The 18,382-nt window shown below is 55.2% G+C and overlaps 1 protein-coding gene across 7 annotated transcripts; it reads left to right on the forward strand.

Annotated features, from left to right (window-relative positions):
* The first annotated feature begins 5,436 nt into the window (after positions 1–5,436).
* Tnnt2 (troponin T2, cardiac type) lies at positions 5,437–17,166 on the forward strand. Of its 7 annotated transcripts, NM_001172863.1 has the most exon segments (16): positions 5,437–5,474; positions 6,336–6,346; positions 6,448–6,459; positions 8,841–8,867; positions 10,707–10,781; positions 11,100–11,135; positions 11,828–11,861; positions 12,861–12,921; positions 13,076–13,192; positions 13,934–14,011; positions 14,523–14,633; positions 15,426–15,434; positions 15,784–15,893; positions 16,167–16,257; positions 16,517–16,557; positions 16,919–16,964. In NM_001172863.1, coding segments are annotated over 16 exon segments (897 nt in total).
* The last annotated feature ends 1,216 nt before the right edge of the window (positions 17,167–18,382 follow it).

The raw sequence follows: 18,382 nt of genomic DNA on the forward strand, positions 1-18,382 counted from the left end.
TAGATGGTGACTAGCTTTTCTTCTGAGCTAAGTGGGTGCTCCCAGCTCTCTGGATGAAGCACCTGACGCAGAGTGAAAGCCTCATCCCATGGTCTGTGAATAGGAAGAATAGACTGGCTTTTCTTGGATTTTTGTGGCAATTTAGATACCCAGATCCCTTGTCAGGCATCCATGCAAACAAATTATGCACTGTTGGAAGGATTGTTGGGCTTACTAGGGAGCAGTGACCCACAGAGTGGCTCCAGTTAAAGGGGGGTTGAGGAAAAGCAACTCTTACATTCTAGGAGATGCCGGCAGATGGGGCAAGGCATGGCCCCGGTGGGCCAGTGTGGGAGATAGGTGCGGAGGCTGCCCCTGATTTTTCTCTGGACAGCCTGGTTCCTTCTTCACCATCACTCCGAATCTGCTCCCAGCATCTGCTTCTCTCTGTCAGGCCCCTCTGCTTCCCAGGAGCTGGCAAGGGGAGGGGCTGTGGGTAAACCTGGTGTTGGGGAATCAAGGCTGAGGGCTACTGTGACTATTGAGGGGACACTGTCAGCTGAACGATGAGGCAGGAATCTGCTAGCAGTGTGGGTGCGGAAGAAATGAAGTCCCATGTGCAGAGGATTGAGAGGGGGTAGCAGCGGATGTGGTCGTGTCCCTCACACTGTCAGGGCTGAGGAGAGAGCACCAGGGTGCTGGGCTGGGATCAGGTGAGGGGAGAAGGAATGAGTGGGGCTGGCTTTCTCTGTCCAGGAACAAGCAGAGAAGAGTTTGGATCACTAATGAGCAAGATTGGGAAGTATCAGGGGCCCAGGGCCCCTGGGGCATGTGGGGGCACGTGGGGAAAGATGGGCCCAGTCTAGAACAAGGACTTCCTTCAGGGTTGGGCAAGACTAGGCCACGGAGATGCAAGGGATTGAGGAGAGAGTCAGTTCAGCTGTCCCCAGACTCGATTTGCACTGCTCCTGTATTTGAGGGACACATGCAAGTCGAGGGCAAAAACCCTGGGCCCTGAGCATATGCATCCTACAGTCTGGTGAGGTTAGATGGTCATGGTTACTAATCATGATTTCAAAACCCTTAGAGAATAAACTTCAATCTCTTGCCTCCGTCACATAACCCAGTGACCCTTCCAAGGAGAGTGGCTGTCCTAACCTGTGTCTGACCTCCTCTAGCAGTTCCAAACCATGCCTCAGAAGGAGGGCTTGGTCTATGACCTTGGGCTCTTGGAGAAGGCCCACTTTACAGGTGCTATCACTGAGGTCCATGGAACCTGCAAGCTGCCTGAGGCTTCTTGGCCCGTTGGAAGCAGCTGCAGCCCAGAGGACATCTTCACCCCCAGTATCATTGGTGATGGAGTTACAGATCATGCCTGCCTCTGTCTGCAGGGCCCTGGGGCAGAGACTCATGAAATATCTCGGAAGTTGCCTTTGCTACCATCCTTGCTCCCAGCCGGCCATGGGTTACTGGCGTCTGTTTTATCAGGACTCTCAAGAGGGACAGCTGGTTTGTGTTACAAGCCTGCTCCCTGCATATCTGGTCTGGTTTTAAATAGCTTATCTGAGCAGCTGGAGGACCACATGGGCTTATATGGCGTGGGGTACATGTTTCTTTAGCCCTGTCTCCGGCACCTGCCAAAATAGCAGCCAACACCCCTCCATTGGTCCCCCCCCCCATCTCCTGCTGCACATTCCTGCCACCGCAGGGCTTGGCTCCCAAGGCCCCAGCCCACATGCCTGCTTAAAGCTCTCTCCATCCCTGCCTTTGCCCAGTCCCCACCAAGGCGAGCAGACACCTCCGGGACCTACTGGCAGCCCCTGTTCAGAGGTAAGACTGGGCGAGGCTCTAGGGAAGGGAAGGGCTGGAGGGGGCATGAAGGTCTGGGGCCTCCCAGCACTGCCTGTCCCCACATGGAGTGGACGCTGGGTGGAGAGTGGTCCATAGTCCACAGAGAGGAGGCTGCTTCAGAGGAGGTGATGAGGAGCCTGGACTAAGACTAGCGCATTCGAGTGGGGACTGTATCAGCAGCTGGGGACGTGGTCTGAATCCCAAGTCTGCCACTAAAGATGCTGTGCAGTTGTAAAGTCTTGAGACCTCAGTTTCCTCATCTATAGAGGTTTTGGTCATTGCTGGGCCTCTGCCTGTCATAAATAGTGATTCTGTAGCCAGTAGGATTCCCCAAATTGCTGTCCACTCCATTGGCTCCGGGCCAAAAGCTACCTAAACCTTTCCAGTTAGGTTCTTCTTAGGGCTCAGAGCAGAGTGAGCCCATGGTCATAGTCATCTCTGGGAACTTGGATGCTGTCCTAGGAGCACTTGAAGCCCACTGTCCACAGGCAGGTGGGCCCCTGGGTTGTCCAAGCAGATGTGTGGATTCTACCAGACTTCATGACCCCATGTCCTTACCCTCCTCAGAGGAGAACAAGAGCTGGGCAGCTCTGGAGGGCTGGGGCTGAGAGGGCCTTTGAGGCTGTGAGCCAATCTTGTTGGCTTGAACAGTTAACTCTGGATCCAGGCCCCCCCCCCCCGCATGTCCCTTCAAGTGTGACCCTTGCCCCACCCCACCCCAACACACCCACAAGGACAGATCTTGTTCTTTGCCTGGGAATGACAGACAAAGAAAGATTTCTTTGCTATTTTAACTTCTCCCGGGCATGCTGAAGGAATATTCAGGAAGGGATTGCCTGGTGTGTAAAGAATTTCCAGTGCATTCCACTGGGAGTACAGCTGGGAAGCCACCCGACCTTCCAAATTCCTCCTCTGACCCTGTCTCATGGAGCAAGCTCTCCTCCCTGGGGCAAGAGAGGAATCTGAGAGGATCAGATTGCCTCTGCCCTCCCTGGTACCTGGCACTCACTTTTCCATCCTGAATCTCGGCCCTCCTAGTGGGTTGCCAACTGCAGGTTTAGGAAGATCCCAGCTGAGTGCTGGGGACGGGGCTGAGAGACAGGGTCAGCATTCCTCAGAAACATGGTGATGGTCTCTGCATGGCTGGAATCAGCTAACTTATAGCTAAGTCAACTGAAGGTCCAGAGGGTTTATGTGCCTTAACTGAGGTCATGCAATACAAACTGGGTTTGAAACCCTGATTGTTTGACACCCAGAGAGGTCAATGCTCTTTCTGCCTTGTTTTTCTTTACTCCCTAGGAAAGGTGACCCTGACCTCCTGCTGAGAGGCTGCAAAATAGCAGTAGAGGAAGAGGGGCTGGGTTGGGACACTCAGAACCTTGTCTTGCCAGGTTCTTGACCTTCTCTGGCTCTGCAGCCCCAGGCTCAGCCTACAGCCCCTGTCTCCTGCATCAGGTCCTGCTCTGACCAACGACCCAGCTGTGTCTTGTCCTCCCTGCTGAGAGTCGCCACCCCGCCCCCTTGGTCTGGTGTTATTATAGGAGCTGGACGGTGTTCGCAGGAGCAGGAGGATTCCTCTGAGCCCCAGCAATGTGCCCAGAGGCTAGAAGGGTCAGCCACACACAGCCTCCCAAGAAACTTCTCCCTCCTCCCCACAGAACAGGTTCCCCCCTGGGCTCAGGGAACAGCCCCCTTAGTTCTCAGGTCACAGACTCTGGCCTCTTCTCTTTGGCCACCATCCTCCTAGACAGATTCGGAGATCCTCAGCTGAATGAGGTTCTATTCCTTATCACGATATCTTACACATTTGCCATTTTCCACTCATCCTTCTGTCCTGCCGAGGGGGCCAGTGGCTCTGGGCTGCGGTCCAGAGCGCCCTGTCTGTGGTTGCTGCTTGCTGGACTTCATCCTGCTCCAGCAGAGGGCGCAGGGAGAGGCTCGCTCTGCTTCTGTCGCGCCTGTCCCTAGTGGGTGCTGAGTTTGGGAAGTCTTTACCCAGAAGGATATCATGGAATGGTGGCATCTCCCACGGAACCTCTCAGCCTCAGAGGAGCGGCTTTGCGGGAGACCCCACTTCAGTCTGGGAGAGCGCTAGTCGTTGCAGGCTGTCCGCAGACGGGGGTCTGGGGCTGGTCGTGACGCTGGCGTTTCAATGAACAGGGAGACGGGGCAGCAGTGAGCAGGACTGCCCGTGTGTGTTGACCTCACCCTGGTACCTTGAGTCAGGCTGAACTCGGGGCCTTGGCACAGCCCTGGCAGTCCCCAGCGTGGGGTAGGAGAGAGGGGCAGGACAGGGTCCCACCCCTCATTCTGATTCTACCCGGTCCCAGCCTTCCTTCACATCATACGCTCCCTTTTCTCCCTCGCAAACTGATTGCAAACAGCAGGGGGCGCTGTGCACATTTCAATCAATGTGACGGTGGCCCAGGGCTGTCATGGCTCAGGAGGTGGGGTGGAATCGTTAGCTGAGCGCCTACTCTGGGCTGGAAACTTTACACCAGCTCTAGTCTTTGTGTCTTCCCCAGGAGAGGAGTAATTCACAACAGGGAGCAGGAAAAGGAAAGGGCAGTACCAAGGTCACACACCAAGGTATCAGGGAGCCAGGGTTTAAAGCCAGATTGGCTTCACACTGCGGGCCTTGTGCCTGTAATTACGCACGACTTCGCCTAAGGCCTCCCAGATCGATTTGATCCTCATAAAGACCTCTAAGAGCAAGGACGCGTACACTTTATCTCTATAATACAGTGCAACAACTGAGACCAGAGATACTAGAACGCTGTGGCCACACACCCTCAGCAAGGGAATGGAAGAGGATTTAGACCCAGATTGCTCCTATCACAGCGAGAGAAATGTCTCCAAACAAGTCCACTAGGGACACTTTTTCCTTCTTCTTCCAGTACTGGAGATTGAACCAAAGGCCTTTGCACTGAACTACATCCCCAACCCTTCTTATGCATTTATATATTTATGTATGTATGTATTTATTCAGACAGGGCTTCATTAAATTGCTAAGCAATATATAATTACGCCACTTCAAGAATGCTATAGAAATAGGCTCACCCATATATGAACTTTAGAATTAGCCTTCCCCAACTGACAGAATTCCTGGAGAGTCAGCCAAACTGCTTCGGATATCAGCATATCAAAGATGCACGCATTTTTCATTACTCAGTAGTGTTCAATCCACTCTTGGGTGTGACCACCCTTGCAGAGGTGCTTGTGCAGGGATGAAACCATCAGTGAGGACGGGTGGGGCTTGTCAATGCACTGCTCCCTGAATGCTTCTGGGGATGGGAAAGGTGGAAAAACTGCCAACATTGCTTAGGGTTACAAACAGGGAAGTATAAGTCTGGGCAGCATGTCTGCTTGGTGGCAGGGAATGGAATGGGTATTGGCTGGCCACCTTGCTGTGATGTGGGACTGTGCTGTCCCCTTTGCAGAGGAGAAGACAGGTCATATAAGTCATATGTAGAAAGGGATGGGATGAGAGTCACCCCGGGCTCCTTGATCCCTCTACCCTTGGGAGCTGGAAGTCCTTTGAGGAAGGTGGGCTTTCCTTTCCACTCATGCTGACACTTTTCTCCTTCTGGAGGGAGAGCAGAGACGATGTCTGACACTGAAGAGGTGGTGGAAGAATACGAGGAGTAAGTATCTGAGGGTGTCCCATCCTGAGTGCCCCCCTCCATGCCATCCCCATGCCGGCTCCAGGAGCTCCCTAGCGGCCTCAGCATCCAGGCGGAAGCAGCTGGCTGTGTTTTCAGGAAGCCAGGAAAGATTTACCCTGTTCCAGGCTCTGCACTGCTGTACCTTGTGCAGCTGGTGCCTGGCTGACCTTCGGCCCAGGGGCTTTGGAAACACAGGAGCTTGGCTCCAGTCAGCAGGTCCTGCCCGGCTCGAGCAGCCAAGACATGAGACTCCTGGGCCTGACCAGAAAGGTCCAGGACTCCCGCAGCTCCAGAGCTGATCACACCCAGCGTGCCCATCCAGGAAGCCAGTGTCATCACTGCCTTGGGGCTCTATTCACCCCCAACTGCCCGCTGCCAGTCCCATGCTGGGAGAAGCCAGGCCCGGACACGGGCAATCCCTCCTGGGGGCAGCATCCTTGGAGGATGTGGAGCTACAGATACAGCTCTGTCATCACGAATTTGCTCAGCTGCAGTGAAGGAAGAAATTAGCAACCAGGGGTGACACATGGAGGGGCTCTGGCAAGGCTGTGCAGAGAATTAGGGTGGAAGGTGGAGATGGGCTTTGTAAAAAGCAGAGCTCCCTGCGGGAAGCTCAGAGGAGAGGTGGGAGCAGCTTGGGCAGAACGCTGGGCTGCAGAGCTGGCTGATGGGAGGATCCCTGGGCACAGCAGCAGGGGTCCTGGTCAAGAGGAGGGGGGCCAGAATAGCAGAGTGTGAGGGGAGAAATGCAGAGTGGGGTATCCTGGGGCGGTGCCAGTGCTAGGGAGAGTGTGCGCTCACATGTGTGCAGGTGATGACTGTCCCTTCTCTCGTGCTCAGGGACCAGGAAGGTAAGCGCACACGTGGGTGCCCACTGGATCAGGCCAGCAGTGATTGGAAACTGACCCACTCTTCTCTCTCCTTTTGCTGCCCTGCCTTCTCTTCGGAGCAGAAGCTGTGGAAGGTTTGTACCTTGGGCGGGTGGAGGCCCAAAGAGGAGGGAGTGCGGGCACTCTGACCCGAGAGCCCCAGAAGGCAGCTTGGGTGTGTCTGCCCCCACTCTCAGCTGAGCAAAGCTCTCCCAACAACTGTGGCTCCTTGGGGGAGACCCTCCTATCTTGTTTGCTCAGGTCTAGGGACAAAAGGTTTAATTAAATCTGTCTCCTCTGTTGGCCTTTTATTCACCACTTTTTCAAGTTAATTATTTTTGCCCCCAGCTTCTTTTTGGCAGTACTAGAGACTGAACTCTGGGCATTTGCTCTGAGTTATATCTCCAGCCTATTTTGAATTTTTTTATTTTGAGACAGGGTCTCACTAAGTTGCTCAGGCTGGGTTTGAACTTAGGATCCTCCCAGAGTACTAGGGTTATGGGCTTTCTCTTTCTCTTTCTTTTTTTTAATTTGAAAAACTTGAAATAAATATAAAGATAGCAAAAAGGAAAGAGAGAAAATGGTATAACTTCTCCCTGCAATTGCTGGGCTTTAATATTCACCAGGTCATGGCCAGTGTTTTCCTTCTGTGCCCGATATCCTACCTCTAGTTGGTTTGGAGCAGATATGCCAAATAATTCCCAGACATAATGGCATCTCACGCTTTAGTATATCTCTCTAATGGGTGAGCACTACTTAAATAAGCCATAATCACAATGCCACGATTGCTCCTGACATCCTATTTAACAAGTTTTCAAATGAGAGTCTGAGTGTGCAGCGCTAAGCGCTAGGAGACAGTTCCACACCAGCCTGAGAGTTCTCCTTGTTCCCTTGCAAAGGGCCCTGCAGCCCAGATTCTTAGGTGTGGTAACACATCGCCCTCCTGAGCCCAGGTCCTCCCTGTCACTGGCCTCTTCTTACTCTGCGAGCTGGTGCCTAGGTGAATAGGAGACCTGGCTCTGGTCCCACTCCACCCCATACACCCCAGCGCTCAGGTGCCCGGGCTTCTGCACTACAGGCAGGCAGGAGCCTGTCCTTTAGCCACTCTGCAAATTCTCCAAGACACTGCTTGATCATGGATACCATGAGGATCTCAGCTCAGCAGCTGCCCCTGCCTTGTTCACTGGGCCTTCCTAGGGAAATCGAGGCAGCTCCTGCCCACGTGTGGACACCTCAGGAGTGTCTCAACAGAGATGATATGGGAGAGAAACTCCCAGGCAAGACTTAAAGGGCCCACGGGAGTCGTTTTGGTTTTCAAGAAACATAAAGCCCTGGGAGAGCAGCCTGAAATACCTTTTGAGTCAAAAATCTAGCGGGCTCCGACTTCTGCTGTGTCCCCGGCATGTACTCTTGACCTTTTGGGTCTCCTTTTGCTTTGGAGGATTTTCCACTTTATTAGGACAAACTTGGAGTGGTGAGGTTTGGGAAATGGACCTTGGGTTGGGACCAACCTGCCCTCTACACACAGTAGGAGTTGGCTGCGTGGTGAGGGTGGCCTCGCCCCATGCAGCACCCACCTTGCTTGCCGGGAATGGCCTGTAGCTCCCCTCACAGCCCAACCCAGGACCTGGCTGCCAATGACAGGGAGAGAAAGGCCTAGGTGAATGACCACAGGATGGTCTTCTCCCAGCAGAGAGACTGTTCCAGTGTTGCAGGCTGTTCCAAACTGGGCAGAGGCTTGCGTCTGGAGCAGTGGTGGTAGCTGCAATGTTTCCTTAGGGACACACTGCTGGCATTGCCTTAAGTGGTATGATTCCCTTCTCCAGTACCTAGTGCCTAACAGGGCTTCCCAAATGTGACAGTTGGAAACTAGACTTTTTAAAAGTGGTACTGGGAATTGAATTCATGGTCACTGAGCTATAGTCCCAGCACTTTTTATTTTGAGACAGGGTTAAGTCACTGAAGTTGCTCGGGCTGGACTTGAACTTGGGATTCTCCTGCCTCAGCCTCCCAGAGTGCTGGAATTAGAGATGTGCACCACCACACTCAATGAGATATGTTTGTGAGATGTCTTAGGGTGGGAAGGTGGAGAAGTTTGATGGGCACGAATTGCCTGCCCCCCAACTATTTCAGGGCACTTGTGTTAGGAGGAGGAAAACAGGCTCTGTGGTCCAGCGGCAGGCAGGGAGCTATGAGTTAGTGCTTACCAAATGCTTTGCTTGTGCCAGGCACTGCTGCCTACCCGTGGCACACTTGACATTCCATCCCCACATTGGTGGCAAAGCGAGCCTCAGGGTGTGCATGTTACTGACTCAGGGATGTTGCTAAGGCAATGGCCCAGGACTTGGATGGCAGGCCCATTCCCAGCCTGCTCTGGAAAGCTCTGTGCTGGCCTGCGCTGCTGCCTGGGCTTTCCGCTCATTCTAACCTGTCTGCTTCTCCCGTCTGCTGCTGCTGCTGCTCCCTGACCTGGAAGACGAGGACTGGCGAGAGGACGAAGACGGTACTAGAGCTCTCCCTGTCCTGCTTTTCACTCCCATGTTTTCCAGCTGCCTGCTTGTCTGTGGGGTGGGGTGTTAAGTGGGTCCTCAGCATCAGGGGGACCAGCACCACAGAGCTGAGGCCTCTGTCATGTCTCTCCTTTCGGGCCACTGGCTCTTTCTCCTGGCTCCTGCTATTTCCTACTGGGCTTGTCTTCCACCTTCTCCAGTGTGTAGAGGCTCCTGGAGGCGTGAGTGGCCCATGCACCCATCCTGCACACTGCATATTGCGGTATCATATGCTGGGCTCCTCCCAGTGAGCTGGCCAGCCCCAGGCAGAGTGGACAGCGTCTGAGAGGCCTGGAGACAGAGTCATCTGAAGAGCATCTGGGGGCCAGGAAATAGCTGAAACAGAGAGGACATGATGTCAGCCTTCAGATGGGCACTGTGGAGGGCTGGGGCGGGGCTGGACCTGGTCCCAGTGACCAGGGAGAGCACAGGGCGAGGGAGATAGATTGGGGCTTAATTTTAGAAACAGACTTTCCCACAGCAATGCCACGAGACACAATAGGTGGCCTGGGGAGGCAATGGGTCCCTTCCCAGGGCTGTATTGTGACTAGGGGGTGAGTGGCTGTTGGAAACAGAGAACAGAAATGGTGGGGTAGAAGAGGTGATCACTTGGTGACCCAAGGTGGACCCTACAGGAACCCAGTCCTTTCTGGTCTGTACTTTTTAAAAAACACCTTCAGGAAGGGTGTTTTCAAGGGAAGTGTTTTTGGTGAAGAGCCACCGCAAGGCTTCAGACCTCAGTAACAGGGACAGTGAGGGGGAGGCAGAGAGGTCGGATGCCTCTGGCTTCTGTCCTGAGGTTTTTTCTTCTCCCACTGCCAAGATCTACCACTTGCTGGCTTCTCAGTAGACAAATGTTACCAAGCACTTCCGGGCACCATCCTGTCTGCTAATCTGTCTGTCTCCTCCAAGTACCGGAAGGGGCAGGTTCATCTCCTGTGGATGTAAATAGAAAAATCCTGACAACCTTTTGGATAACACAGATATTAAATGTCGGGCATCTCACCCACTTACATGGCCTTGCCATTTGGTTTCTTTGGGATATGGAGGCAGGGTCTCTAGACTGGTCCTGGGGCAGGGCACGAACTTACCGACACCCCTCCTTAAGCAGAAAAGCCTGTTCTGTGACATCAGGCACTGGGCAGAATCTGCTGTAGGAGGTTGGAGAATGGAGCCAAGGGGACCTTGAAGATGGAAGATCTAAATGGGGCAGAAGGAGCCCCAGACAGAAGCCCTGCCTCCCCAGGCTTGCTGGGCTCACCTCTTCTCAGGTGCTGCCTGCAGCATCCATCACACTGGAGCATGATCCTACCCCGATTTACAGCCCTCCCACTGGTCTCCACACTAGGCAAGACTCAGTTCCAATTCCCAAACTCCCAGAGAGGGAAATTGGGAAAGAAAGGACTCTTCGCTAGCCTGATCATGTCCGTGCAAAGGAACAGAGAATAGACAGCTTGGGCTTCACGGACGGAGTGGTCTCTGTTGCAGTGACTCAGCTCAGCTCTGCTGCTTAGCACAAAAGCAGCCAAAGCACACTGAAGAGTGGATGTGGCTATGTGCCAAAACAACTTTATTTGCACAAATAGTTGGGCCAGATCTGGCTCTTGGGCCATAGTTTGCTGAATTTTGGTTTAAACCAAGAACTAGGCAGCCTCCTGTCATCCCTAAGTTCATGTGACCCTGGACGTTATTGACTTCCACCCCACCCTCTCTTGTCTGTCTTCTGTCCTGGGTGCTTTCTGATAGCATGAGCAGGGGCCTAGTTTTTCACCATATTTGGTTCACTTCTCCAGAGCAGGAGGCAGCGGAAGAGGAGGCTGACGGTGGGGCTGGGGCTGAGGATGAGACGGAGGAGGCTAAGGCAGAAGGTGCGACCTGGGGATGAGGGTGCTGGGCTGGAGGGTGGCTGTCAGCAGCCACTTGAAGCACGCTTCCTAACCTGTGTGCTTGCTCCTCCTGACTGTGCTGGGGGACCGATGTTCACTACCTCATCAATGCACACTGAGAAGCAGTGGTTATTTTGTGTCACACTATCTTGAGCTTAGGGACACACGTGTGTGAAAGACAACTCCCTGACACTATAAACTAGCAGGCTGCTCTTCACTAGGACTTATCTGTGGGGAGAGTTTCTGGGGGGAATTTGAGTGCAGAATGAGGAATTTATTAGTTCCTTTTGTTCTGTTTAGAGGATGGAGAAGAAGAAGAAGGCAGAGAGGCTGAAGGTAAGAATTGTTGGACATTGGAAAGAGGTCTCAGGGTGGCAACAGACCTCTCCCAGCAGCTCTGGGAAAGATGGCCCACAGGGTTCCTTCCAGGGAGTTAGGGACGCAGGAGGGGACAAACTTGGTGCTAGAGGCTTTCAGATGTTGCACCCGCCCCTCTCAACCCTGAGAAGCCGCCTTGCTGGTCCAACACCTGTCTGAGTAGGATAGTGGGGCCCAAAAATCAGGTTCACTCAGGGGACAGGTAGTCCATGTGGCAGGTCCCTGCTCTGGTCGTTGTCCTATTGCTGCTGTTACCAGGATGCCTGGTGGTTAGGCCTGCACAGGGGACGGTATAGCTGGCTGGGGCTTGGAACCACATCCATAAGCTTCCTGATCCTGTGACAAACAGGAAGTTCAGAGCACACTGAGAAGGAAGACTTGGTGGGGGGGAGGTCTGGGGTTGGAACCCCTGAGGACCTGGGGGCCTTTCCTGAGAAGCAAATCTGCCTTGTCCAGAACTGGTGGCTGAGAGAGGGCTTTGCAGCCCCAGGTGAAGAATGTGTACCTTGCTGGGGGCTGCCTCAACGGGGCTGGAGCTCAGAATCTCCTGGGCAACTAGGGAAACTGGGGAAACTAAACTCATCAGGGCTGTGGCTGTGATCAGGTCTGGGCCTCCTGATGCCATGGCAGTATGTGTCTCTGTCTTCCAGATGGACCAGTTGAGGAGTCTAAGCCCAAGCCCCGGTGAGTGGCATGCACCTGTGTTGGAGCCCTGGGAGCAGAAGACCAGGGAGGGAGGGTGATGGGATGGGACTGGGGTGCAGTGGGCATGAGCTGGGGGTGTAGCTGGTATTGACTACCACATACGGTTGTCCAGGTTGTGTACTGCATAGAGATGTCTTTCTGGGTGGGTGAATGGGGGCTGAATTCCCTCCTACACTCCACTATCAATCATGCACTCTGGTATGGATGGGGCTACGTTTATCTAAAGAAAGGAGATGGACTAGTGGTGTCCCTGGGTGGACATCCTTTCCTACCCCACAGGGTAGCTGGAGCACCATCCTCCATGAAGGAGGAGCCTGGGGAGAAAGGGAGCCAATTCTGGGGAGCCAAGCAATAAGACCATGACAGCAGAGAGCTGCAAAGGGGCAGAGCAAGGTGACATGGCCCAGGGTTGGGGGACAGATTTTCCTCCTGGCAGAGCTCATCCTGCCACCAGGCGTCACTCACAGGCTTCTCCTTGCATCAGTGAGAGCCCCTGATCCTGGCCCTGCCCCTGCGCACACCAGTCCTAGTTCCATCCAAGTGTCCCTCACCTTCCCCTCTTCTCGCCCCTGGACGGACCCTGCGGTGTCTCACTGAGGCTCCACTCAGACCTGAGGGCGGATGGGGAACGAGGCGCCAGGGACCCACCTCGCACACTCAGTGCAGCACTGCTGTGTCCGGCGCATTCCACGTGGAGGCGGACAGTCCTGCCACTGGTCCAGCCTCTCTGCTTCCCAAACGTGCAGTTTTGAGCAAGTCACTCTCCGAGCTTCCTTACATGAGATGCTGCTGCATCCTTTGTGGGTATAATGCAAGGAAACGACTCACGAGAGAGCACCGTGTCACCCCTGTGCTGGGCCAGAGGACCCTGGCGTGGACATCAGCAGTGGTGTCACTCAGAACCACAGTGGGGAAGGAGAAGCCCTGGGGTCCCCCTGGGGTTGCTGCTCCATGACTGCTTATTCCTTTCTCCTGCAGGCTGTTCATGCCCAACCTGGTGCCACCCAAGATCCCTGATGGAGAAAGAGTGGACTTTGATGTGAGCAGTGGTGGTTGGTAGCACAGGCCCTGCCGGGGTGGCCACAGAGTCACAAGAGGTCTTGGATGGTGCTCGGCATAGACCAGGCCCTGGGCTCAGGTGCCTTCTGCATTGAGCAGGGGGTACGGCCTCTCAGCCCCTGGGACCCCTACAGGACATCCATCGGAAGCGCATGGAGAAGGACCTGAACGAGCTGCAGACGCTGATCGAGGCCCACTTCGAGAACAGGAAGAAGGAAGAGGAGGAGCTCATCTCTCTCAAAGACAGGATCGTAGGTGTCCAGTTGAGACCCCTCCCCGCCCCCGCAGCCCACCTTGTCCCCCCCACCCCGCTTCTGCCAGGGTCTCTGGAGCTGCTCACCTTGCTGAATGTGAGCTGTCCTTCAGCACCGCTGCAGTGGCCCTGCATGGTGGCTGCTCGAGTCCTTGCCTCTTCTCCCTGCCATCTTGGATGCTCCTTGCTGGTAGGAGCTGGGTCTGATGGCTTCCGGCTTACAGCAAGGCCTCATCCAAGCAGGGCCTGTAGCATGAAGAGCTGAACACCTGTGGTCCCACCCCACCCCGCCCCCTTCTCCCTTCCCCACTAAAAGCAGGGAGCCCCATAGTGACTTGCAGTCCCAGGTCCCTGCACTGGGGAGCAGGAGGCTGCTTGATTCCTTTCTCTCTGCCTCACTTGCCTGTCCACAAATGTGTGCTCTAGGTGACAGCCCATGTTTTCGTGTCATCTGCTCCTGGCTGGAGCAGAGCCAGGAGAATAGCCCTCATGGGAGACAGAAACTGCCTGTCTTTCCCCACCTGTTGAGAGTCTCCCCTGAGCTGTGTTCCACGTGGGTCACCTGCTCGTGCCCTCTTGTGGTCACACTTACATCCACCTGGAGAGGGCTGCCTCTGCTGGCCTCTGTGGAGCTAAGAGCAGAAGCGTTGGAGGAAGGGCACCCTTGGGGCGTCTCTGCACCTCAGCTGCAGGTGCCGCCTCCTCTTAGACCCACAAGGACCTCTGCCTCTCCCTGCAGGAGAAGAGGCGGGCCGAGAGGGCGGAGCAGCAGCGGATCCGGAATGAGCGGGAGAAGGAGCGGCAGAACCGCCTGGCTGTGAGTGACTTGGCCACGCCAGATCCCCCAGCGCTCCCAGCTCCCGCCAGCCCTAGCCCCTCCCCATTCATAGACAGCGAGTCAGTCAAGAGACAGCCTGCACCGAGCAAGCTCTCCATTGTCCTGGCTTTGGTTACGCGCCAGGGAACAAGACCACGGTGCTGGGCCTTGTGGACGTGATGTATGGAGACTCTATCCCTTCTTCCTTCCCCAGTGCAGGTTACCTGGGGACTAAGGGTGGGCACTTCCTGTGGCTGCTGATGGCCCCTCAGCAGCAGCAGGCCCTCTGGAGGATCTCCCAACCTGCGGGACAATTGTAGCTTGCAGCTGGCAAGGAGGACCTTGTGCATTTGCACATTCATTCAGTAAACTGTTGCATGCCCGCTCTGAACCCACAGAGAGCTCCTTGCCCAGCAGGGATCTCGCCTGGAAGCACCCACAGCTTCAGTCCAGAGTCAGGGTGTCCCACCCTTGCCCACAATGTGCTCCCTTCCTCCTCCCTGAAAATCAGGAAGAGAGGGCCAGGAGGGAGGAGGAGGAGAACAGGAGGAAGGCCGAGGATGAGGCCCGGAAGAAGAAGGCTCTGTCAAACATGATGCATTTTGGAGGCTACATCCAGAAGGTGGGTTGTGGTTGGGGCATGAGGATCCCCAGGAAGTCAGGGGTGTCCATGAGGAATGAGGTATCTGCTGCAGCAGGCACTACAGGTTGAATCCCAGAAGGAAATTCCCAAGTGTGAGCAAGGAGAGTCTGAAGCCGCCTCATGTCCAGCCTTGAGCTGGCTCTCGGCCCACTGTGGCTTCGTGAGGAGGACCCTGCTGTGGGCAGAGGCCAGGGCACAGTGTCTGCCCCACCCACCCTGAGTCCAGCAGAGCCCAGGACTCCCTAGGCGGCTGGGTGCAGTCGGAGGTCTCTTGTTCCCGGGGTCAGACCTCTGGCAGGAGACCCAGCTCTGCTGCATGTCCTGATGCAGCCCTGAGCCCCAGATTCATCACCTGGAGCTAGTGTCCCCTGCACTGATGCTTTGAGGTCAAGTGCACAAAGCATCTGCAGCCTGCACAGATGTGAGTGATTTGCTCCTGGAGCTCACTCTCAGTTCTGCATTCCTACTAGTTGTGAAATCCATCTTTAGGCAGTGCAGGGGATCAGAGCATTATCTTGCATTTCCTAAGTTCCCAGCTCTGCCACCGTGCTTACCCCTGCCCCTCTACTGCCCCCATATCAGCCAAATGTTTGGCATGGCCCCAAGCCCCGGCCCCATGCCCTTACGCACTGGGCTGCTTATGCGAAGTCTGAATCACTTTCTCCTGTCTCTCTGCCTTTGTGTCTCTGTCATGTTCTGCCTTCTCTTTGTGTCTCTGTTGTGGTCTTGATCTTTCTCTCTGGGTCTATCTCTCATGGTTTCCTGGTTTAGCAAGCCCAGGTGGGTACCAAAACCTCAAAAGCACTCTTCTTCTCCTTGGTTTTGGGGAGCTCCCTGGGAAGGGACAGAACTTTGTTGCACAGACAAGAGCAGAAACTGGGCTGGCAGTGAGGAGGGACCCCGGGAGAGAAGGAAGAGGCTGGTTATCCTCAGGAAGGTGACCTGGTCCCAAGGGAACACCCTCTGAAGAATCCAGGCAGGTGATGATGTGGGGTGTTGCAGGATTCAGACGATGAGAACCTGGCCCTCCACAGGCTTCACCCCACAACCTGGGATGGCAGTGGAGTAGGGTTGGGTGTCAGGGGACAGGGAAGGGTAGTCAAGGGTCCCTGCTCACCACCCCTTTCAGACAGAGCGGAAGAGTGGGAAGAGGCAGACAGAGAGGGAAAAGAAAAAGAAGATTCTGGCCGAGAGGAGGAAGGTATTGGCCATCGACCACCTGAATGAAGACCAGCTGAGGTGAGCTGGACTGCCACGGGGTTGGCAGAGCGCACTTCTCTCTGAAGAACACCAGAGGGCGCTACTTCCCCACACATTTCCCTAAGCGGGTTGCTGGGGATGGGGTGGAAGGTCCCCGAGGACGCCGGGGTGGGGGGAGCGGAGCAAAGCAGCTCCCCCTTGCTCCCGGTTTTCAGAACGCTTCCTGGGTAGCCCCTGGTGTCTGTTGGGTCAGGATGAGGGCGAAGGCTAATGGAGGGCCATCTTTACCCCCACCCCATTCCCTCGGCACAGGGAGAAGGCCAAGGAACTGTGGCAGAGCATCTATGACCTGGAGGCCGAGAAGTTCGATCTGCAGGAGAAATTCAAACAGCAGAAATACGAAGTGAGCAGCACGCGGTCCCTCCCCCTGCCCTGCTCTTGTTTTGATGTTCCTTCCGCCCTTTCCCCTGCCCCATAGATCCACTCACCTCATGTGCCTGCGGTGGTTTCTCACCTCCCACATTGCTCTGTCTCCGTCCCTCAGCCCTGCTCTGCTCCATTCCTCAGACCTGCTCTGCTGAGCCCCCTTCGCCCCACCCCAGGCCTCTAGGACCTGAGCTCACTGAGCCCTAGCGGTTTTGTTTTTCCCATGCCTTTTACAGATCAATGTTCTCCGGAACAGGATCAATGACAACCAGAAAGTGTAAGTTCTGAGGTCCTTTCATGGCCCACTCTCAGTCCCTTAGTCCTGGTCTTCCAGCCATGCCCCTCTCCTCTGAGAGTTCTGGGCTCCATCTCTACGTTCTTCAGCTGTGGTCTTCCTTTTTGGGCTCCTCCTGGACCTCCCTTTTCACTCCCCCTTGGCCACTGCTCGGAAGTAGATGGAGTGGATGGCCAGAGAGGTCTCACTCCCGCCTGTCTGCGGCTGCTGTCACCTCTGCCCCTGCAGGCACCTCCAGGCTGCTCCCGGGAACCCTCAGCATCCTCTATCCTGCCCTTTACCCTGTGCAGCCCCACTGCCCTGCCCTGTGTCTCCCACTGACTGGGCGCTGCTTCCCTTGCAGCTCCAAGACCCGCGGGAAAGCCAAAGTCACTGGGCGTTGGAAATAGAGGCTGAGCCTTCTTTGACAAAAACCTGCTCCTTGCTGTGTCCCTGCCCTGCACACCCCTAGCTGCTGGGCCCTCCTGGGCACCTAGAGTGACTCCTGCCTGGAACCCAGGAGCTCACCCAGCTGGAAGTCAGCACTCCTGCCTGTCCCCATGCCTACACCACACCAGGAATAAAAAGGTGTTGCACAGTGCACACACTGAATGGCATCTCTGTCATTTCCTCTGCGGCAAGACCCTGTCCTCCAGGGAGCCAGAGTGGCCTTTAGAGCCTTGGGGACAAGGCCCCTGATGTCTTGACCAGGCTTGGAGAAGCTTCTGCCTGCCTGGCCATTCCACCTGCCTCCAGCTGGGGAGAGGCTGATGGCCAAAGGAGGCACGTAATTTCTCAGAGCCTGGGAGGGAAGCAGAGGGACGAGGCTTGTGAATGTGGCCCCTGTGAGTCACCCAGGAGCAGAGCTCTGGGAAAAGCACTGTCCCATCCCTTGGGGAGGGTGCATTCCCTGTGTGAGTCACTCCCGGGGGACAATGGAGGCCTCTCTGGATGGTTCCTGTTTTCTTTCTCTTCCTAGCCTGGGCGTGAAGGGCCAGGCGTCTGAGGGCCACGGGGCTCTCAAAGGAAGAAGGAGGGCTGGTTTCATGGCAAGTCAGCACAGCTGAGAGGTGTGGGCGCCTCTGAGTGCCTCATCCCCCCCCCCCTTCCTGTGACCTGCATGTCTTCTAGGATTTAAAGCCATAAACTGGGAGGAATCAGCAGGAGACAGAAACCTCATAGGATGGGTGAGCGCCTAACCCAGAAGCTCTAGGCTAAACCCCCAAGGAGGGACATCCTCTTGCACCCCCATGTCCAGCTCAGGCCATTGTCTCTGCCTGCCATGCCTCCTCCCACTCTCATATGCCATCAGACACAATACAGACATATTTATCCCCTACTACGTGCTAAGAGCTGTGTCACAGCGACACAGACATGAAAAGACTGTAGTCCTGAGCCAGCAGGGTGGAATGCCCTGCCCCATTTCCTATCCTGGGCCTAGCTATCCTATCATTCAGGAACTATGTCTTGAGCTCCGACTGTACTAGAGGCACCACATTGGGTGCAGGAGTGCTGTGGCCGATGCAGCCACAGCCCAGCAGAAAGAGGTGGCATGTCTCCTCCTCAGTGTGACAGCAAGGGGAGAGCAGGGGAAAAGCACAGTCACTCCCAGCTCCTCCTGGACCATGGCACACAGGAGGGCTTTCCCAAGGAAGTCGTAGGCAGGGAGGAGGAAGAAGACATCAAGGGAAAATGTGTGTGTGTGTGTGTGTGTGTGTGTGTGTGTGTGTGTGTCTGTGTGTCTGTGTGTGTGTGTGGAGGGGGAGGGACAGCTATACAGCATCCTAGAAGCAGAGGCCAGCATGGTGTGTTTGAAGAGCTGCAGTAA

This window comes from Cavia porcellus, unplaced genomic scaffold (assembly GCF_034190915.1).
Source record: "Cavia porcellus strain 051 isolate PalLab524CR breed Dunkin Hartley unplaced genomic scaffold, mCavPor4.1 scaffold_29, whole genome shotgun sequence".
Classification (NCBI taxonomy): Eukaryota; Metazoa; Chordata; class Mammalia; order Rodentia; family Caviidae; genus Cavia; species Cavia porcellus.